We start from the raw sequence: 23186 nt of genomic DNA on the forward strand, positions 1-23186 counted from the left end.
ATCTTTAACAATCTTCTTCTTTACTCCTAGACACCAAGCAGTCAAACTGTTTGCATGATTGTAATCAGCATTGAGTCCTCTACCAAAATTGTGAAATTCATGGCCCTGGGGTCAGGGGTTCTAATGCAAAGGCGGGGCTAAAACGAGTATATAGTGAAAATGCATTATTTCTTTGAAAATCTCCTTCTTTGCTCCTTGGTATTAAATAAACTAACTAAGTACATAGTTATGATGAGCAAGAGTGCCTCTACCAAAATTGTGAATTTTATGGCCCCAGAAAAGGGGTTCTAGTGTTAGGGCGGGGCTCTATTGATTAAATAGTGAAAATACACGAATTCTTTGAAAATCTTCTTCTCTGCTCCTGGGTATTAAATAAACTAACTCAGTACATAGTTATGATGAGCAAGAGTGCCTCTACCAAAAATGTGAATTTTATGGCCCCAGGGTCAGGGGTTCTGGTGTTAGGGCGGGGCTCTATTGATTAAATAGTGAAAATACATGAATTCTTTGAAAATCTTCTTCTCTGCTCCTGGGTATTAAATAAACTAACTCAGTACATAGTTATGATGAGCAAGAGTGCCTCTACCAAAAATGTGAATTTTATGGCCCCAGGGTCAGGGGTTCTGGTGTTAGGGCGGGGCTCTATTGATTAAATAGTGAAAATACATGAATTCTTTGAAAATCTTCTTCTCCGCTCCTAGGTATTAAATAAACTAACTAAGTACATAGTTATGATGAGCAAGAGTGCCTCTACCAAAATTGTGAATTTTATGGCCCCAGGGTCAGGGGTTCTGGTGTTAGGGCGGGGCTCTATTGATTAAATAGTGAAAATACATGAATTCTTTGAAAATCTTCTTCTCCGCTCCTAGGTATTAAATAAACTAGCTAAGTACATAGTTATGATGAGCAAGAGTGCCTCTACCAAAATTGTGAATTTTATGGCCCCAGGGTCAAGGGTTCTGGTGTTAGGGCGGGGCTCTATTGATTAAATAGTGAAAATACATGAATTCTTTGAAAATCTTCTTCTCCGCTCCTAGGTATTAAATAAACTAACTAAGTACATAGTTATGATGAGCAAGAGTGCCTCTACCAAAAATGTGAATTTTATGGCCCCAGGGTCAGGGGTTCTGGTGTTAGGGCGGGGCTCTATTGATTAAATAGTGAAAATACATGAATTCTTTGAAAATCTTCTTCTCCGCTCCTAGGTATTAAATAAACTAACTCAGTACATAGTTATGATGAGCAAGAGTGCCTCTACCAAAATTGTGAATTTTATGGCCCCAGGGTCAGGGGTTCTGGTGTTAGGGCGGGGCTCTATTGATTAAATAGTGAAAATACATGAATTCTTTGAAAATCTTCTTCTCCGCTCCTAGGTATTAAATAAACTAGCTAAGTACATAGTTATGATGAGCAAGAGTGCCTCTACCAAAATTGTGAATTTTATGGCCCCAGGGTCAAGGGTTCTGGTGTTAGGGCGGGGCTCTATTGATTAAATAGTGAAAATACATGAATTCTTTGAAAATCTTCTTCTCCGCTCCTAGGTATTAAATAAACTAACTAAGTACACAGTTATGATGAGCAAGAGTGCCTCTCCCAAAATTGTGAATTTTATGGCCCAGGGTCAGGGGTTCTGGTGATAGGGCAGGGCACTATTGATTATATAGTGAAAATACATTAAATATTTGAAAATTTTCTTCTCTGCTCCTGGGTATTAAGCAGGTGAACTACTTAGAGCGTCTTTGGGCGAAACAACTAAGAACGAACAAGGTCTTCCAGGAACTTGTTCTTCTTGTTCTCAAGAACAAACGCCCTAACAACAAGTTTGATATTAAGAACAAAAACAATATGGCGTCTTTATTTGGGAAATATTACTTTTTGGAAGAATTTTTATTAGAAAAGCAACTTCCCTGCTTATTTAATGACCCTGTACCAATATTTTCATCAATATCAGCAGGACAAAATGACCCAAGACCTAAAGTGAAAGATTTTGTGGACAATGTTGTTGATGTATGGTCGGAGAGTGAGTTTAGAAGACACTTAAGAATTAGCAAAACAATGTATTCTCATTTATTAAATGAATTTAGGGACCCTTTGAAGAAAATCAATCATGGGGGCTATATCCCAATACCACCCAAGGATCAACTTTACATATTCATTTGGTATTTGGCGAATTTGGACAGTCAGAGAGAAATAGCTCTGCTTTTTGGCGTAAGCGAGTGGTTTGTACACACATGTATTAAAAATGTTGCAGAAATTTTAAGCGCAAGGGTAAAACAGTATATATCTTGGCCATCTTATGAAAGACAGAGACACATTTCAGAAGGTTTTGAAACAAACACTACTTTTCCAGGAATTGTTGGTGTTATGGATGGCACTCACATCCGGATTGTTAATTGTCCTGGGGGCCAGCAAGATTATATCAACAGAAAAGGGTTTGCATCCATTCAAGCACAACTCATTGTGGATGACAAATTAATGATAAATGATGTAAACGTGGGATGGCCTGGCAGTACCCATGACGCGAGAGTCTTGCGTAACTCTGGTATCTTTCATTATGCGGAAAACAATGGGAAAATCTTACAAAATCATTACATTATTGCCGATGGGGCCTATCCTTTGAAGTGGTGGCTTATGACTCCATTCAGGGATAATGGACGTTTAAATAATGCCCAAAGAAGATATAATAGAATATTTTCCTCAGCAAGACAATGTGTGGAAAGAGCGATAGGTCATTTGAAAGGACGATTCAGACGACTTCAAAATCTTCATGTTGGTTCTGTGACACACATGTGTAATTTAGTCATAAGTGCATGCATTTTGCACAACATGTGCATTATCTGCGACGATTACATCGATGACTTCATAGATATGACACAGGCTGAAGACATCAACCAATATCCAAATGTTTTCCAGAATGCTGCTGATGGAACTAACATAAGAGATAGACTTGTTGCCATTCTTTGAATATGCCATTTGAAAAATATTTGTCATTAAACTATGCTGACCTGAATGATTTAAGTACAGAAGATTTATGAAATATCAATATACAATTTGTATACTTTAGAGAAAACATTTATTTAAATATCATTTTATGCAAGTTTACAAATGAAAAGAATTATGCCTATCACAAAATCAATCATCTTGAATGAAATTTTCATTTCAAGCTTGTATACATGCTAATATAAACTACTAACACTGGCTTATACTGCAAAAATGATTTGTATATATTAATATTTTCATCAAATACAGGTTGAATTATCAAGATATGCTAGATATATAAAATGTTTAACAAGTTTGATTTCTATGTCATTTGATCTTGAAAGTGATATTTCTTATCATTAAAAAGGTAATGTATCACATTTAAAAAAGATATTCATGGGAATGGGCCACATTGCTCGCCTGATCAAAAGCAGAAATCAGTACAAGTTTTAAAATATAGGTGGTCCCATCTTAGCTTCCAATGGGGTCCAGATTAAAAAAAATTATTGAATATATGCTAACTGACGATGTTTCAGTATTTCTTTAATTAATCATGGCATTTGAATTTTTGGAAAAAAATTTTCACCTAAATAAAATTTTTCCCATTGTGGCAAGTTAGTTGATATTGGTGTAGTTATTCTGGAGAAGTCATCAGAGTGAAAAGTTAACAGACAACATAGACAGACAGATGTTTCCATTAAATCAGAAAAGCTCTCTTGATCATTTTAAGGAAAACCTTGATGATTAAAATAGGAAAAAACATCTTTACATCATTTGTAAACAATGAGTACTTGAAATGATAATTTAACAAAAAATGTTTGAACACTTCCAGGTGCTTATTGCCTCACTGCCTGTGTAAAACAATATTCATAATAAAATGACAAAATGCACATATAACATATAAAAAAACCCATCAATTCTGCTTTGGGACAAGCCAGATCCTGGCACATGATGTGCAAAAAACATTAAATGGCTTGAATGTATTTTACTTACAATAGGCTCTGCACATGACACAAAAAGGTATGTAATTTAGGAATAAAAACAAAATTCTGAACCTGACTGGCATGATTAAAAAAATTAATATCATTTGAAGTGCAATGCTCAGCAAATCACTAATTTTCATCCTTCTTCCCTGTTTGTTTTGACATCAATTCCAGAAACCTATCCATCCTTCGAAATTTTTCCTCATCTTGCTCTTTTTGAAATTTCAGTTGTTTTTCTTGCATATCTTGCTGTACGCTTTTGTAGTTATCAAGCCAGTCTATAAGCCTGTCTGTTCCAGATTTCTTGACTTTGGTGGCAGTCATCTTACCATGTAATATTTTGCGTTTTCTTATCTGGACTGCTTGTGAATCTGAATCTTCATCCGTATCAGAGGCTGTGGTGTTTGGAGGGCAGTTTGGCACTGTGGCATTCTCTGTGGAACTGTCTGTCCGGGCCTTGCTTTTTGTGATAAAACTACTTGTGTCCACAACACATTCTGGCCGAGTACTGGGTTTATTGCCAAACAAGTTGTTGAGCTCATCAAAAAATTTACACTTCTTCTGTTTTCCACTCCCACTCTTAGCATTTTTATCAACTACTGTTTTATAGTCTCTCTTAATACTTTTCCACTTATTGCTGCACTTTTCTCCGGTAACAAACATACCATTTTTGTTCATAGTGTCTGCAAGCTTGTTCCATAAAGCCTTATGTGTTTTACTGCCTCTAAATTCATCATCCATTTTAATTCTGAGATCAATCAACATTTTACTCTCTGTATCTTTCCATTTTTGTTGACCTAAAATTATTGCAAGGGTGTTAAATGTTAAAGAAATTATCAACAATGACAGTGACCATAATAATTATTCAAATTTACTATCTGAAGTACATGAAGACTAGAGAGCTATCACTTACAGATATCATAAATTATCTTAATTTTTAGTTTTGTTTTTGTTTTAAAAAAGAAAAAAAGAAAACTTTGAATTTGCCCTGTATTTGTCGGAACCATTTTGAAGTTAATTAACTATAAGATCTAGTTTAATACCTGGCAAACTACTGCTTGTACTGTCCCCTGTATAATCATCATCATCCTGGCTGCAATTTATTTTGGCATCCAATCCTGCTTTTCGAAAATTGATTATTAATATATATTAGTAGTAAACTACACAAAACCACTTGTTGAATTGAAATGTTTTTTCATTGCATAGGCATAGGAACCACTGGGGTGGGGTGGGGGGGGGGGGGTTGGGGGGTTAGCCCCCTCCCCCTTTTTTGGGCAAAGATGGACTTAGTATAAGCATTGAACATTGCGGCGTAGGTTTAGCCCCCACCCTTTCATTTTGTTTTGCTTGTCAGGTTTTTTTGTAGGTCTAAAAAAAATTCTAACACTTAGCCCCCACTTTTTTTGCATCCGACGCCAATGCATTGCCATGTGTAATAAAAATTTAAAAAATATATTGTTGGATTTATTGAATAACATTCATTCAAGCTTACCTTCGGAACCACCTTCTCCCGCACTCTGACTCAATAACCCTTTCCAAATGAGATTCTTTACAGCTGGATCTGCATTGGACCAATATTTAATGTCAAATGCATTTTACTAGTAATTACAGTTTGATTGTGTAAGTAAGACTGAGTTCTTAACTTTGGGTTTTATTTTTACTAAGTTACTCAATGGTACAGACATTAGACGAATATGTAATCATATACATGTAATGTGTTTGGTGAGACTATAATTTTTTCGTTGTCCGGTTTACAAAATAACACTGAATGCCAAATAAAATAGTACCTGTGTCAGGTGATGTTAAAGTTTCTACTAAATGGTCTGGACATTGAACGATAACATTTTCACCGGATGTCGTTACAAGTACATCAGAGCTACAAATATATATGAATTAATTTTGGATTACATTTACCACTTCAGATATTTTTTAAAACTTAAAGCTCTCGAAATTTTTTGAGATAAAACATGTTATCCGTTATAAATTATATTAACTCAAATACTAACGATTGCAAAGGCATGGTTTCCTGTGTGATGGTCTTTCTGTGATTGGCCATTTTATGCACAACTGTTACAAAGGATTTCCGATGCTGCTGTTTCCCCTAATAGTATGGTATGGATCTCAAACTGCGAGCAGCTGGCATGAAATGACAAGTGGCAGTTGACACACCTTAGATAAATCCTGAAATCAGATTGTGTTTATTTTAAATTGAAACTTTCTAAACTGTAAAACCTAATAGTAAAACGAAAAATATAAATGTCAACCTTAGTTTTTGATAGTTTCATGAGCATTACAATTCTTACTTGTATTCTCCAGAATCTGTAGGTCCCTCTATAAAAATTGTTGTTTTCTTCCTATCCTCTTGCTCCGAGAGATATGCACAAACAAAACGGGATGGGGCTTTATGACAAATATAACAAGTCCACTTTATTGTGTCGATTTCTGTAGACATCTACCATTAAGAAAAAGAATTTCATGCATATTTCGTGTATTTAAATATTCATGCAAACTAATGTCACTGAATTTACATGCAGGACACAAAACTATTTTATTTGTAGTAATTTATGCTCTTAAACAGGCTTAGTAATCTAATTTCTATATAATTATTTATTTTAAAAAGAAGATAAACTATTTAAATTCCTTTCTTTCTCAATTTTATGCATTATTTATTTTGATACACTTACCATTACATTTAAATTATCATTGGACAAAGCCTTCAAAAAATTTAATCATTGTCATGTACCCTAATAAAACGATTTACACATTTTATTATATTTATTCTCGATCCCTCATATTAGAATTTTTTTTTAATTTTTTAAAATATTAGGCGAAAATAGGCCAATTTTGACTAAAAAGTAATGTTATCAATAAAAATTGATTAATAAGTACGTAATATGTTAGTTATAAAAAGTTTCCCCCATGATTCGTTTCATTCCAACCACAGCGCACATTACCGCATATCATAAAATAATTTCAGTTATTAGTTAGAGGAATCTCAAGTTAACAAATTTGTTACTTATATCGAGAAAAAAGTATATTCTTATTTTAGATTAGGATTATTTTTTTACTACCGCTGGATGTCTTCTTTTCTACACAGCAGTATAATTATCATGCATTGTAAAGTTGATAAAGTAGTTAAAAACAAAATCCACAAATCACCTCTCTAATCTCTGTCCGCCATTTTTGTTCTTTAAGTTCCCGCAATTGAGGTGGTGCAAAATTTTTGTTCCAGGAACAAGTTCTTCTGGATTGTTCTTGACGTTTGGGTGACACAGATTTTGTTCTTGTTCCGAGAACAAACAAGAACATAGTTCTTGCTCTCGCCCAAAGACGCCCTTATATAGTTATGATGAGCAAGGGTCCTTCTTCCAGAATTGTGAATTTCAAGGTCCCAGGGTCAGGGGTACCATAGAGGGGAGGGGCTCTACTTATATACTGAAAATGAATGAATAGTTTGAAATCTGCTCCTTGGTATTAATCAAATATTTTTGAAAAGCAATGGTGCCATTTTGAAAAATTGTGTAATGTGTAGACCTAGGGTCAGGGGTTCATGTGTGGTAGGGACACTACTGATTATTGCTGAATATTACTGATTAGTTGAAATGCATTTTAGTAACCAAACTAAGCAATTGCTAAGTGTATAGTTATGATGATCAATGGTGCCTCTTTCAAAATTGTGAATACATAGCATCTGGCTTATAACATGAACCAAATTCAATCACTGGAAAGTTGTTGCATGATGCTCAGGTGACCTATAAGGCCCATGGGCCTCTTGTCCTAATTACGGATATAATTTTGTTACAAAGAAAGTCTAGAAAATAAAGTTACATTGCAAGAGGGCAGATACATTTATAAGTATTGGAGTCCGACTTTTAGAACTATTTAGTGTGTAAAGTGAACATTTAGTTCAACCATTGAGTCAAATCGTTTCATTTCTTCAACATGTAATTGAATTAAGTAAATGGTTATATTTAAATGCCATTTTAAAAACTTCCTCAAAGAATATCCTTATTTGATATGGAGAGACCTATGTTTGTATTTGATAATAGGGCGATCAATATCATATTATTGTCCGCAAACTTAAAAGACATTTATCAAATCATTCTGCAATAAAATTATGTTGTAACTGACTACCTCGCTGCTTGGTCTAATCTATGTACATGTGTATCAATAATATGCGATGTATGCCCTTATTTAGCAAATTTGTGTTAAACACATACACAGACTTAAAAACATAATTCAAATAGTTATATCTTTATTTAACAATTCAAATAGTTTGAATACAACTGTAGGGCGTGGTGACCGGTCCTTCCATGGAGACCGTATAAACCGGGGTCCGGTGTCGCACTACATCAATGCTTAGAGGCCCTAAGTACTAAGAACAGGAATAAACTGGCAGCTCTCCATCGAAAAGTGATGGCGTCCCGATTTGAGTGAAAATATCTCAAAGGGACGTTGAAAACACAAGTAAACAACCAGAAGTCTCTGTCGAGACTGAAGCTCTACTGGTTTGAACTTATAGCAAAGGAAGAGAAAGTACTTAAGCAGCTGGGATTTGAAACTTTATAAACAGCATTAAATAGAATAATGATCGTTGATAAAGTCTCTTTATGTTCTTAGTGTAGTCTACTTGTGTGCCAAGTTATACTGAAATCAGACCAAAACTGTAGGAGGAGTAGCATTTTGAAACAATTTTACAGACATTTCTATTTTCAGTAACCACAGCAACACCGTTCATCAAAATTAAAATTCGATACACAGAATTATGTATCTTAGTGTAGTCTACTTGTGTGCCAAGTTATATTGAAATCAGACCAAAACTATAGGAGGAGTAGCATTTTGAAACAATTTTACAGATATTTCTATTTTTAGTAACCACGACAACATCATTCATCATATCAAAAACCGATATACAGAATTATGTATCTTGGTGTATTCTACTTGTTTGCCAAGTTATACTGAAATCAGACCAAAACTGTAGGAGGAGTAGCATTTTGAAAGAATTTCACAGAAATTTCTATTTTTAGTAACCACGGCAACACCGTTCATCGAAATCAAAAACCGATGCACAAAGTTATGTATCTTAGTGTAGTCTACTTGTGTGCCAAGTTATGCTGAAATCAGACCAAAACTGTAGGAGGAGTAGCATTTTGAAACAATTTTACAGAAATTTCTATTTTTAGTAACCACGGCAACATCGTTCGTCGAAATCAAAAACCAATACACAGAATTATGTATCTTAGTGTAGTCTACTTGTGTGCCAAGTTATACTGAAATCAGACCAAAACTGTAGGAGGAGTAGCATTTTGAAAGAATTTCACAGAAATTTCTATTTTTAGTAACCACAGCAACACCGTTCATCGAAATCAAAAACCGTTACACAGAATTGTGTATCTTAGTGTATTCTACTTGTTTGCCAACTTATACTGAAATCAGATCAAAACTGTAGGAGGAGTAGCATTTTGAAAGAATTTCACAGAAATTTCTATTTAAAGTAACCTGGGCAACACCGTTCATCGAAATCAAAAACCGATATACGGAATTATGTATCTTAGTGTAGTCTACTTGTGTGCCAAGTTATACTGAAATCAGACCAAAATTGTAGGAGGAGTAGCATTTTGAAACAATTTTACAGACATTTCTATTTTTTTAGTAACCACGGCAACACCATTCATCGAAATCAAAAACCGATACACAGAATTATGTATCTTAGTGTATTCTACTTGTGTGCCAAGTTATACTGAAATCAGACCAAAACTGTAAGAGGAGTAGCATTTTGAAACAATTTTACAGAAATTTCTATTTTTAGTAACCACGGCAACACCGTTCATCGAAATCAAAAACCGATACACAGAATTATGTATCTTAGTGTAGTCTACTTGTGTGCCAAGTTATATTGAAATCAGACCAAAACTGTAGGAGGAGTAGCATTTTGAAAGAATTTCACAGAAATTTCTATTTTTAGTAACCACAGCAACACCGTTCATCGAAATCAAAAACCGATACACAGAATTATGTATCTTAGTGTAGTCTACTTGTGTGCCAAGTTATACTGAAATCAGACCAAAACTGTAGGAGGAGTAGCATTTTGAAACAATTTTACAGAAATTTCTATTTTTAGTAACCACGGCAACACCGTTCATCGAAATCAAAAACCGATACACAGAATTATGTATCTTAGTGTAGTCTACTTGTGTGCTAAGTTATACTGAAATCAGACCAAAACTGTAGGAGGAGTAGCATTTTGAAAGAATTTCACAGAAATTTCTATTTTTAGTAACCACGGCAACACCGTTCATCGAAATCAAAAACCGATACACAGAATTATGTATCTTAGTGTAGTCTACTTATGTGCCAAGTTATACTGAAATCAGACCAAAATTGTAGGAGGAGTAGCATTTTGAAAGAATTTCACAGAAATTTCTATTTTTAGTAACCACGGCAACACCATTCATCGAAATCAAAAACCGATACATAGAATTATGTATCTTAGTGTAGTCTACTTGTGTGCCAAGTTATATTGAAATCAGACCAAAACTGTAGGAGGAGTAGCATTTTGAAACAATTTTACAGAAATTTCTATTTTTAGTAACCACGGCAACACCGTTCATCGAAATCAAAAACCGATACACAGAATTATGTATCTTAGTGTAGTCTACTTGTGTGCCAAGTTATACTGAAATCAGACCAAAACTGTACGAGGAGTAGCATTTTGAAAGAATTTCACAGAAATTTCTATTTTTAGTAACCACGGCAACACCGTTCATCGAAATCAAAAACCGATACACAGAATTATGTATCTTAGTGTAGTCTACTTGTGTGCCAAGTTATATTGAAATTAGACCAAAACTGTAGGAGGAGTAGCATTTTGAAAAATTGTTTACAGACAGACGGAGAGACGGACAGATAATCTCAGCGAGATGTCGTAGGGACTAAAATATTTGGTCGGACGTCCACTACGGCATCTCAGTCCACTTCCACACAACTTGATTAGGGATTTTTTGCTCAGATTTCGACAGTCTGTTTCAATCAATACGGGCTGAAATGAATTATCTGCTCGCTTCAACTTTTTCCTTTGAACATCCCTTGAAGTCTCTATCACGATAAAACTTTCCTTTCTTACCTTTAAAATGTTTAAATCCAACAAAATATAAAGTTGTTTATTTTTCCTCTGTAATGTACAATTCATTTAAACCTCCAATGCTGAAGAGTTCCACAATAGTCTGCTTTGAATTATTCGTTCTACTACTATTTCCTATAGGAATGAACTATAGTACGAATTATTCAAAGCAGACTTTTTTGGAACTCTTCAACATCGGAGGTTTAAATGAATTGGACATTACAGAGGAAAAATAAACAACTTTATATTTTGTTGGATTTAAACATTTTAAAGGTAAGAAAGGAAAGTTTTATCGTGATAGAGACTTAAAGGGATGTTCAAAGGAAAAAGTTGAAGCGAGCAGATAATTCATTTCAGCCCATATTGATTGAAACAACCTGTCGAAATCTGAGCAAAAAATCCCTAATCAAGTTGTGTGGAAGTGGACTGAGATGTCGTAGTGGACGTCCGACCAAATATTTTAGTCCCTACGACATCTCGCTGAGATTAACGGACAGACAGACAGACGGACGGACGCCGGACGCATTACTATCGCATAAGCTCTTCTGGTCTCTGACCAGTAGAGCTAAAAATGTCTTGATGGAAGTTAACGTGCACAATACTCTTTATGTATCTACTTCACTACTGTTAATATCTAAGTGAGGAGTATAGAAAGAGGCTTGGTTGAACATTTACTGGAACCCGCTATGTATCTTTGTTTGTAAGGATTTTTACGAAGTTTCGGAATCTAGTATATATAGATATGATATCTGAGGAAGTAACCCTCGATAAAAATTCCAAGGAACTTTTGGAAAATTTGAAATCAAATTTCTTTACCAAAATCAAAAGCTTAAAAACTTACGACTTTTCAACTTTATACACAACCATTTCTCACGATGAATTAAAGTCCAGGCTCTTTGATATCATTGACAGCTGCTGTTTCAATAAGAATGGAACTCGTAAATTAACTTAACTTTTCAATGGTCATTTGCAAAATTGTTTTCTTTAAAAATCATTCTGAGTTTCTAATTTTTTTTTTTTTGAGACCAGGTCTTCCAACAATATATTGAAATGCCAATTGATACCAACTGCACTCCGTTATTAGCAGACCTATTTTTGTATTCATATGGAGCAGATTTTGACCAAAATCTTATAAAGAAAACACGTGGCCTTCAACTCGTTATTTAGACATATCGACGATGTATTGTCAATTAACAATGGTTATTCGCATTCTTATCTCGAAACGATATATTCCGATGAGCTTGAGATAAGAGATACAACAGAGTATGACACATCTGTTTCACATTTGGATATTATACTTCAAAGAGACGTTAATGATAATCCAACAACCACGCTCTATGATAAATGTAATGACTTGAACTATTCAATCGTCTACTTCCCTTACTTTTGCAGCAGTATACCTTCATAACTTGCATACGGAGTTTACTGAGTATATCTCCCAGTTGAGTCGATACGCAAGAGCATGCTATACGTATGTACAATTTCTAAAACGAGGTAAATTATTGATAAACAAGCTGATGAAACAAGAATATCAGCAGTCTCGTTTAAAGTCATAATTTCGTAAGTTCTTTAGTCGATACCATGACCTTGTCTTCAAATACACTCTACCTTTGAGTCAAATGCTGACTGACGTTTTTCATACTAATTGTTTGTCCATTATAAGCAGCTCACTCCTCCATGGCACCTGATCCCATCTCTGATGTTTTAGAGGTCCGTGTTTGCTCTGCTCCTATTTTGTATTGTATTATGGACTTTGATATTGAATACTGACTGTTTTCTCCATATCCTTCATACATTGAATTGACGACGGATTTTCTGTTATTTCCCGACAATGACAAGGAGCACACGGCAGGTGTGACTGGTCGGCAGGGGATGTTCACTCCTCCATGGCACCTGATCCCATCTCTGATGTTGCGGAGGTCCGTGTTTGCTCTGCACCTATTTTGTATTGTTTAATGGACTTTTGAGCTTGAATACTATTCGTTATCTCCATATAAATCATACTAGACTTCTGATATTTCTTCAATCTCCTACATGTAGTGTCTCCAGCCAGGCGCAGTGGTTAGAGTGTCTGATCTAGAATCGCGAAGTAAGGAGTTGATCCTTACGTCGTGGGTTCGAATCCCACTGTGGGACTTGGATACCGATCTTTCGGATGAGAACGTTTAAACCAAGGTCCCGTGTCGCAGTATACGCTAGCATGAAAAAGATCCCTCACTGCTCAATTGCCCGGAGTGCTGAGTATAGTACAAAATTTGTAACTATCCACTGGCGATTTGTTGCGTCTCCATATGAGTGAAAAATTCTCGAGAGGGACGTTAAAGAACATTCAATCAACCAAATCATTTTTGATTTTTGAAAGTTGGGGGGGGAGGCAGCGAGAGAATTTTTTTTTACTTACCTGTAAAAGTGGACAAGCAAAAAAAAGGAAATAGCCAAGACTCCAAAATCCTACTTGGGGGGGGGGGGGGGGGGGGGGGGGGGGGTGCAGTGGCCAACTATTTTCAAGGCCAAATTCCTTTCATTCCCTTCCAATTTCTTTGCATTCAATACTACATTTCCTTGATATCACTTAACTGTGGTAAGCAGGGGGGGGGGGGGGGGGGCAACCAACCTTTCAATGTACATTTTCAACAGTAAAGGTAATGTTGCCCCCCCCCCCCCCCCCCCCCCCCCCCCCCCCCGGTTGCGACATGCCTGTAATTGCAACCTTCGTGAAAAAGGTACTGATAACAATTAATCTAAAATAGCAACCGATACAGTTTGGTGAACAGGGCACAAAACACCGACCGCCTCAAGTTCCAAAGACAGTAAATAGAGAAATAAGCACCCTTTTTCTCTCCCGCCCTGAGAATCCTATATATGTATTGATCAAATAGAAAAAAACTATTCCGTAGGTAAAAAAAATTAGTAGCTCTTATATTTGCCTGTTTCTTAAGCAGAGAATTTCAGTTTTGCAGCCGGTACGTACTTTGTGTACGATTTATTTTTAAGAACGAGGCAAGCTATTAACCGAGAAGTTGATGAAACAAAGATATCAATAGTCTCGTTAAAGTAACTATTTCTCACTTTATATAGGTAAATACAATGACCTTATCAGCAAATAATAATAATCATTACGTCAATGCTGATTGACATTTTAATCACAGGTTGTTAGGCCATTATTTACACACCGAATTCTCGCTTTTATTTCAAAACAGTATTAACCATGCATTCCAAATTTATTTCATCTTAATATAACTACTTGCTTTTGCTAATTTAAATTGAACCAAACTTGGTAAAATGTCCAAAAACTTAGAAAAATACATGTAATCATCTTTGTGGATTTTCAGTTTCAATAATCTGTTGTCTTTGTTTCTAAAGAGATAGCAAAACACTTTTCTGTACTTATAGTTTTTTCATATATATTTTCTGCCTAAGTTTACTTTAATCAGGGAAAGATGCACGTAAGAACGACCACAAAGATAAATATGAATCTTGACATGCAAAATGAATTCAACAGGTGGGATGTCTTGCGTGCTGTAAGTTGAATTTTTCTATTAACATACCATGTCCTAAATTCTTAGGGGAGTTTACCTAAAATGGAGCACTAAAAACCTGTCTACCACTTTGATCTTCCGCCAGCAAGATTTTTAAAACGGATTTTAATTAAAATATAGAAAACTTGTGGTAGAGAAATCACTGTAGTTGGCAGCTTAAATACAGAACAATAATTATGCAGGGCCTTTCCTTGAAAGAAGTGTCCTAAGTCTGTGATTAATTTAAATGCATGACGTTTATATGACAAGTAGATTGTGTAAACTTTATTATAAACTTAACAATCTTACAATAATATGTTAATAAAAAGAAAACAATGTATGGTTGATGAAAGATCAATCGATTAATAGTGCATTCGTGAAACGTTAATAAATAATCACAGGTATGGCCTTCCACTAAATATTCCATAGAGGAGGATAAGGAAACTCGTCCTCGGTATCATCTCAGCCAATGGCGTTGGCAGATGGTGATGCAGTACTGCGGGGACCAAGTTCTGGTACAATACCAGCACAATATAGCCGCTACTCTGTCTTTTGTTTGCCAACCATTTTCATCCTTTTCTGTTTAATGAAAAGAAAGAAAGAACTAGTCTATGGAAGTCATTCATATTTAAAACAAATGAGAAACAAATCGAACTAGGTTATGTCTTAAGACAGTTTAATTCGCACTGAGGTGCATCCATCTAAATGTACCCAGTCGCCCACTTGGCACAGTTTTAAGAGTATCTGCTCTAGAGTTGTGGAGTAAGGAGATGATCTTTACGTCAAGGTTTCGACTAAGGGACTTGGAGACGGGTCCTTCTGTTGAGACCTTGTAAATCGAGGTCCCGTGTCGCGGAATGTGCTGGCAGAAAAAAAAGATCCCTCGTTGCTCAATGGCCCCAAGTGCCGAGCATAACTCTCTACCGTTGATAATTCTGATATTGAACCACAGATTCCATATTGTGTATGAAATTATGACGCCAGTTGAAAGATTTTGGTTCCCTTAATTTTGGAACTTTTAAAATAAGCGAATTCTGGTTCTAATTATTTTATTAGCAACCTTGGACAAATAAACTTGCTATCTTTTAAATATATATGTAACAATCCCTTTGTTCTACAAATCTGTTTCCACCCTATTTCTCTGACTCTTTTCAACCTCTTCTTGCTCTTTTAATGATTTACAGACAGTAATTTTGTAATGTGTATTTTTTGCTAATTTTCTATCTTAAGGGCAGTCTATGATGGAAAAACTTGTTTCAAATTCGATTTCTATCAACTTAAATCAAAGTACTGCTTTTTTGAAATCCGGTAAAATAGAATCCGCAATTAAACTAAATTAATGCTTCAATTCATTTTAAATTCATTAACAGCTTTTTAAAACGAAATGACTTGAACATGACCAAACCCACAAGTTTCGTCTTTATTATTAATAATTAATTGCATGATTGTAAATTCATTCCACTCTGCAGACAAAAAGGTAATTAACTCAAGATTAATTACCTGCGTGACCTTATGAATAAATGGGTCATTGAGGCTCATACGAACTTATATTCTGCTGTTTTACATTTAATAACAAAACCTTGTGTAATTTGTGGTTCTACTGAATGCGCATTCATTTAAGGAATAACTGTCTTATTTTTCGAATTCATGAAGTGATATGGATTGGCTTGTGTGATAACATAAAAAGGCCATAAAATTTGTGTAATTTGTGACAGTTATTCCTTATATTTACATGCTTTGATTCCGCCAATCCACGGGCTCCAAGCCTGCTTCTCTCTAGGTGTTGTCCCGCCCTGCACGTGGTTTTTTTTGGAACCGCGCCAAGACATTCATGAGGAAATAAATTACATTTACAATTGGTAATTTTATCTCGGACAAAGACATTGGAAATGTAAATATTCCGAATTCCTTTCCTTTTTTTATAATGAATTTCTCAATCACGTACTTACATAAAAGTTCGAGTGGGGTGAACCTAGATCATTTACCTGAATTATGATAAGGAAGTAACAATTATTTTCCCCCAATATCAATGTGCGATTTCTTTTTAAAAGGTTATGATAAGGAATTAGCCAAGTTCATATCGATCTTAAATTCCATAAACAATAGAAATATGTGGAAAGGGCATATGTATGTTGTATTAAATTAACCGCACTACAGTACCAATGAAACAAAGAATAGTCAGAACTTTAGATAATATTCTGCATTGTTGTACATGTACGTCTAGGCGGGACTCATATTTTACACAAGAATTATTCAAGTTAACATTAAAACATTCTTTGCTGAATATTATATTGAGCAAATAAGTTAAGCAATTGAAGGTATCTTCTATAACACATAGCAAAAAAATTAGAGCAAGCACTTAGATAGACTTGAAATGCGAAATTATCATATAACAAAAATAAGCAAATTTGTGCTTCTTTGTAAGAAATAACGTGAAAGTCATTGAATTTAAATATTTTTTATGGCCTCCATTTGCAGCAATAACAGCCAAACAACAGTGCCCCATGCTCCTTATAAGGTTTCGTATCTCAAGCATGGTGATCTTGTTCCAATCCTGCTGCAGGGCAAGGGTCAGTTCCGCTACGTTGTTAACGTTATGTCGTTGTCTGAGACAACGACCAAGAATGTCACAAACGTGTTCAATTGGTGACAAATCTGGCGATCTAGCAGATCAATCCAAGATCTCAACATTATTCTGATGGAGGGTATCTTGTGTGTGTCGTGTATTGTTTTTTCAGTGTTCAACGAAACGGTTTCCTAGCGTCAAGTTTAGAATTAAGTTTGTCTTTTGCCTATAGCTCTACTGATTTCAGGATAACAAAATAAAACAACTATGAAAATATATCAAAATTATACCTATGGAAAAACAAGAGGCCCATGGGCCACATCGCTCACCTGAGAAGCTTTGACCATTCTGTTCTTTACCAGATTTCCCCCTTGTTATACATAATGCATCCCCACCCTACCCCACTGATCAAAATTTAGACATTTTGAAATCTATATAATGATCCTTCCATGGGCACATATGTTTCAGCTTTTTTGGCCCAGTGGTTCTTGAGAAGAAGATTTTCAAAGATTTTTCCTATATATTTCTATGTAAAACTTTACAAAATGGGCCCTTCCCCCAGGGGTCATGATTCCTATAATTTAGAATTTACACTACCCCAGAATGCTTCCACATAAGCTTCACTTTTTCTGGCCCAGTGGTTCTTGAGAAGGAGATTTTCAAAGATTTTTCCTATATATTTCTATATAAAACTTTGATTCCCCATTGTGACCCCGCCCTTCCCCGGGGGTCATTATTTGAACAATTTAGAATTTAATTATACCAGGATGCTTCCACATAAGTTTCAGCTTTTCTGGCCTAGTGGTTCTTGAGAAGATTTTCAAAGATTTTTCCTATATATATTTCTATGTAAAACTTTGATACCCCATTGTGGCCCCGCCCTTCCCCGGGGGACATGATGTGAACAATTTAGAATCTACACTACACCAGGATGCTTCCACATAAGTTTCAGCTTTTCTGGCCTAGTGGTTCTTGAGAAGATTAGATTTTCAAAGATTTTTCCTATATATTTCTACATAAAACTTTGATTCCCCATTGTGGCCCCGCCCTTCTTCCGGGGGTCATGATTTGAACAATTTAATATCTACACTATACCAGGATGCTTCCACATAAGTTTCAGCTTTTCTGGCCCAGTGGTTCTTGAGAAGAAGATTTTCAAAGATTTTTCCTATATATTTCTATATAAAACTTTGATTCCCCATTGTGGCCCCGCCCTTCCCTCGGGGGTCATAAAAATTAGAATCTACACTACCCAGGATGCTTCCACATAAGTTTCAGCTTTACTGGCCCAGTGGTTCTTGAGAAGAAGATTTTTTAATGACCCAACCCTATTTTTCTCTTTTCTTGATTATCTCCCCTTGCGAGGGGATATGTCCCTTCATTTTAACAATTTAAATTTCCCTTTACCCAAGGATGCTTTGTACCAAGTTTGGTTGAAATTGGCCCAGTGGTTCTTGAGAAGAAGTCGAAAATGTGAAAAATTTACAGACGGACGGACAGACGGACGGACGACGGACAAAATGTGATCAGAAAAGCTCACTTGAGCCTTCGGCTCAGGTGACCTAACAATTGCTAAACTTCCTTTGCTCATTATAAAATTACGCACATTCCCACTTGGAAAAATAGAGTATATAAGGATATGGAGATAACGAACAGTATTCAATCTCAAAGTCCATTAAACAATACAAAATAGGAGCAGAGCAATACATGGACCTCCGAAACCTCTGAGGTGAGATCAGGTGTCAGGGAGGAGTGAGCATCCCCTGCTGACCGATTACACCCGCCATGTGCTCCTTGTCATGATCAGGAAATAACGGAAAAATCCGTCGTCATATCAGTGTATAAATAATGGACTAACGATTAGTATGAAAAACGTCAGTCAGCACTTGACTCAATGATAAATTGTATTTGCCCACAAGGTCATCGAATCGACCATAGAACTTACGAAATGATGACTTTAAACGAGACTGCTGATAAGAAATGTTCAGATAGATAACAACATAAAAATTAGGGTTAAACCGCAGAAGTTCTGCCACTGACGCTGTGCATAAAATCATTCTCACATTCGGTCTTAGTCGCCCCGCGTGGCGCAGTTGTTATAGCGTCTACTCTAGGGTCGCAAAATAAGGAGTTGATTCTTATGTCGCGGGTTCGAATCCCACTGTGGGACGTGGAGACCTGTCCTTCGGACGAGACCATATAAACCGAGGTCCCGTGTCGCAGTTGGTGCTGGCACGAAAAAGATTCCTCCCTGCTCAATGGCCCTGAGTGCCGAGTGTAGAACAAAACTTGCAGCTCTCCACCTGCAAGTGGTTGCGCCTCCATACGAGTGAAAGACTTTCTCGAGGGACGTTAAACAATATACATTCCATCAATCAAATTCGATCTTAACCAAAAGTCTCTGTCGAGACTGAAGCTCTACCGGTTTGTACGTTTTGTATTTTTAGTAACCACGGCAACACCATTCATCTTAATCAAAAACCGATACACAGAATTTTGTACCTTAGAGTAGTCTACTTGTGTACCAAGTTAAATTGAAATCAGATCAAATCTGTAGTAGATCACGTAGCATTTTAAAAGAATTTCACAGAAATTTCTATTTTTAGTAACCATGGCAACACCGATCATCCAAATCAACCAGAAGTCTCTGTCGAGACTGTAGCTCTACTGGTTTGTACTTATCAAAAACCATTGCACTGTTTTATGTATCTCTGTGTAGTCTACTTGTGTGCCAACTTATTTTGAAATCAAACTAAAACTGTAGAAGGAGTAGCGTTTTAAAGGAATTTCACAGAAAATTCTATTTTTAGTAACCATGGCAACACCGTTCATCGAAATCAAAAACCTATGCACTTTTTTATGTATCTTAGTCTACTTGTGTGCCAGGTTATATTGAAATCAGACTAAAATTGTAGGAGGAGTAGAGTTCTAAAGGAATTTCAAAGAAAATTCTTTTTTTAGTACCATGGCAACACCGTTCATCGAAATAAAAAAATGATGCAATATTTGATGTATTTTAGTGTAGTCTACTTGTGTGCCAAGTTATATTGAAATCAGGCTAAAACTGTAGGAGGAGAAGCGTTTTAAAGGAATTTACAGAAAATTCTACTTTTAGTAACCATGGCAACACCGTTCATCGAAATCAAAAACCGATGCACCATTCTATGTATCTTAGTGTAGTCTACTTGTGTGCCAAGTTATATTGAAATCAGACCAAAACTGTAGAAGGAGTAGCGTTTTAAAGGAATTTCACAGAAAATTCTATTTTTAGTAACCATGGCAACACCGTTCATCGAAATCAAAAACAAATGCACTATTCTATGTATCTTAGTGTAGTCTACTTGTGTGCCAAGTTATATTGAAATCAGACCTAAACTGTAGAAGGAGTAGCGTTTTAAAGGAATTTCACAGAAAATTCTATTTTTAGTAACCATGGCAACACCGTTCATCGAAATTAAAAACCGATGCACTATTCTATGTATCCTAGTGTAGTCTACTTGTGTGCCAAGTAATATTGAAATCAGACCAAAACTGTGGAAGGAGTAGTGTTTTAAAGGAATTTCACAGAGAATTCTATTTTTAGTAACCATGGCAACACCGATCACCGAAATCAAAAACCGATGCACTATTCTATGTATCTTAGTGTAGTCTACTTGTGTGCCAAGTTATATTGAAATCAGACTAAAATTGTAGGAGGAGTAGCATTTTGAAAAATTGTTTACAGACAGACGGACAGACAGACGGACAGACAGACAGACAGACAGACGGACGGACGACGGACGCATTACTATCGCATAAGCTCTTCTGGTCTCTGACCAGTAGAGCTAAAAACTGATAAACAGAATTATGTATCTTAGTGTAGTCTACTTGTGTGCCAAGTTATACTGAAATCAGTTCAAAACTGTAGGAGGAGTAGCATTTCGAAAGAATTTCACAGAAATTTCTATTTTTAGTAACCACGGCAACACCGTTCATGGAATCAAAAACCGATAAACAGAATTAGGTATCTTAGTGTAGTCTACTTGTTTGCCAAGTTATACTGAAATCACACCAAAACTGTAGGAGACCTAGCATTTTGAAAGAATTTCACAGAAATTTCTATTTTTAATAACAACCACAACACCGTTCATCTAAATCAAAAAACCGATTCACAGAATTATGTATCTTAGCGTAGTCTACTTGTGTGCCAAGTTATACTGTAATCAGACCAAAACTGTAGGAGGAGTAGCATTTTGAAAAAATTTCACAGAAATTTCTATCTTTAGTAACCACAGCAACACCGTTTATTGGAATCAGAAACCGATATATAGAATTGTGTATCTTAGTGTAGTCTGCTTGTTTGCCAAGTTATATTGAAATCGGACCAAAACTGTAGGAGGAGTAGCATTTTGAAAGAATTTCACAGAAATTTCTATTTTTAGTAACAACCACAACACAGTTCATTGAAATCAAAAAGCGATACACAGAATTATGTACCTTAGTGTAGTCTACTTGTGTACCAAGTTATATCGAAATCAGACCAAAACTGTAGGAGGAGTAGCATTTTGAAAAATTGTTTACAGACAGACAGAGAGACGGAAGGACGGACGCCGGACGCATTACTATCGCATAAGCTCTTCTGGTCTCTGACCAGTAGAGCTAAATGAAGGCATTAGAAAATGCATATCAGGAGCATTTATAATGCGACATTCAAAATTTATTTGAAAGCTATTGGTCAATTGAATTAATATTAGCATATCATAATTGTCTGCGCGCAGTGATGTCATCCAGTAAAATCGACACACCAAGAGGCATTTTCTTGATAGTATATCAATAATTATACAAAAATACAATGAAAAATCACTCACACTTGCAAGCAATAGAAATGCAATTAATTTAGATACTGAGAAATATTTTTCTACTCGGTTATTAATGAACATGTAGCAGGTATTTTTTGTAATTAGTTATTACTTCATATTTATCATTTTTTATGTCCTGAATTACACAGTATCTGAATGATAAATCTAAAATGTCAAAATTGTTAATAAGCTTCAAGTTTATTATGGTTATTTAAAACACTTAATAAAAACATATTTTAAACAGAAACCATGTGTAAACTAAATTCGTGTGATCAGCTGCTTGTCTCATTCTACTGAAATTTACATTAAGAAAATAAGAAGACTTACCTGGAAGAATGAGTCTGTCGGGAAATTCAATTCGAGGAGTCGTGAAACTAACTCTGTCCGATTCTGAAAATGAGAACCGTTTCATTAATATGTTTGATACTTAAACTAATATGATGTACAAAGAGTCTCATTTCATACTAATACATATCTTCCTTAATCATTAATGGTCTATCGACATACACATTAAAACTAAAAGTTTCGCAGAAAGACTCTCATCAAATTAGGGGCCATGTAGAAATATTTATTTTTAAGCCCCTTGATCGAAAGATCCCGGAGGGAAAATTTGTTCTTGTTCCGTCCGTCTGTTTGTCTGCATGTTGTCAACTGAAACCTTGCCCATAACTATTGCGCTGTCAAGGGTAATATATACCACTTCAGTCTTTGTCCCACTCCAGCTAGAATTATGTATAGTGTTTCGAAAACACATCTTGTTTTGGATTTTTTTTTTTGTGAATAAATACATTTTACGATACTTATTTTCAATAACGAATAACCCACATTCATATGGGAAAAAAAACCAATAGAGTCTCCACAAAGTAGTCAGGACTTTAAGGTTCTTAATAAACAATCCGATCTTTCTTTTCCAAAACTTATCTGATCACCTTTTCACTCCCCTGTATTAATTTCGAAAATGAAAAATGGGAAGTAAACAAAACGTGATCATGTCAATACAAATCTGCTGAAAAGTGCGTAAAACACCGACCAACAGAAGTTATAGAGTGGGATCAGGTCCCATACTGAGAGTAAGCACCCCCTGTTGACCGGTCACTCTCGCCGTGAGGCATGTACTTTTTAAAAGGGTTCATTAGTTAAAAAAAATCATTAGTTAATATAAGTTAACAGCAAGGCCGCGTA

At 35.6% G+C, this 23186-nt stretch overlaps 2 protein-coding genes across 3 annotated transcripts; one reads left to right on the forward strand and one right to left on the reverse strand.

The window, feature by feature from the left end:
- Positions 1-1845: 1845 nt before the first annotated feature.
- Positions 1846-2964, forward strand: LOC134249860 (putative nuclease HARBI1). The gene is made up of 2 exons (XM_062732224.1): positions 1846-2020; positions 2351-2964. The coding sequence occupies exons 1-2, from the start codon at positions 1846-1848 to the stop codon at positions 2962-2964; spliced, it is 789 nt and encodes a 262-aa protein (XP_062588208.1).
- A 654-nt stretch (positions 2965-3618) lies between these two features.
- LOC134249861 (uncharacterized) lies at positions 3619-7293 on the reverse strand. Of its 2 annotated transcripts, none has more exons than XM_062732226.1 (7): positions 7122-7293; positions 6266-6414; positions 5969-6143; positions 5750-5838; positions 5455-5523; positions 5006-5080; positions 3619-4759 (listed from the first exon to the last, which is right to left on the reverse strand). In XM_062732226.1, the coding sequence occupies exons 3-7, from the start codon at positions 6016-6018 to the stop codon at positions 4092-4094; spliced, it is 951 nt and encodes a 316-aa protein (XP_062588210.1). In that variant the 5' UTR covers positions 6019-6143; positions 6266-6414; positions 7122-7293; the 3' UTR covers positions 3619-4091. The 2 variants fall into 2 exon arrangements, with proteins under 2 accessions (XP_062588210.1, XP_062588209.1); XM_062732225.1 differs by having other exon boundaries at positions 5006-5083.
- Positions 7294-23186: the final 15893 nt, after the last annotated feature.

This window comes from Saccostrea cucullata, unplaced genomic scaffold (genome assembly GCF_032062105.1).
Source record: "Saccostrea cucullata isolate Sc308-1 unplaced genomic scaffold, CSIRO_AGI_Scuc_v1 ctg2672, whole genome shotgun sequence".
Lineage (NCBI taxonomy): Eukaryota > Metazoa > Mollusca > Bivalvia > Ostreida > Ostreidae > Saccostrea > Saccostrea cuccullata.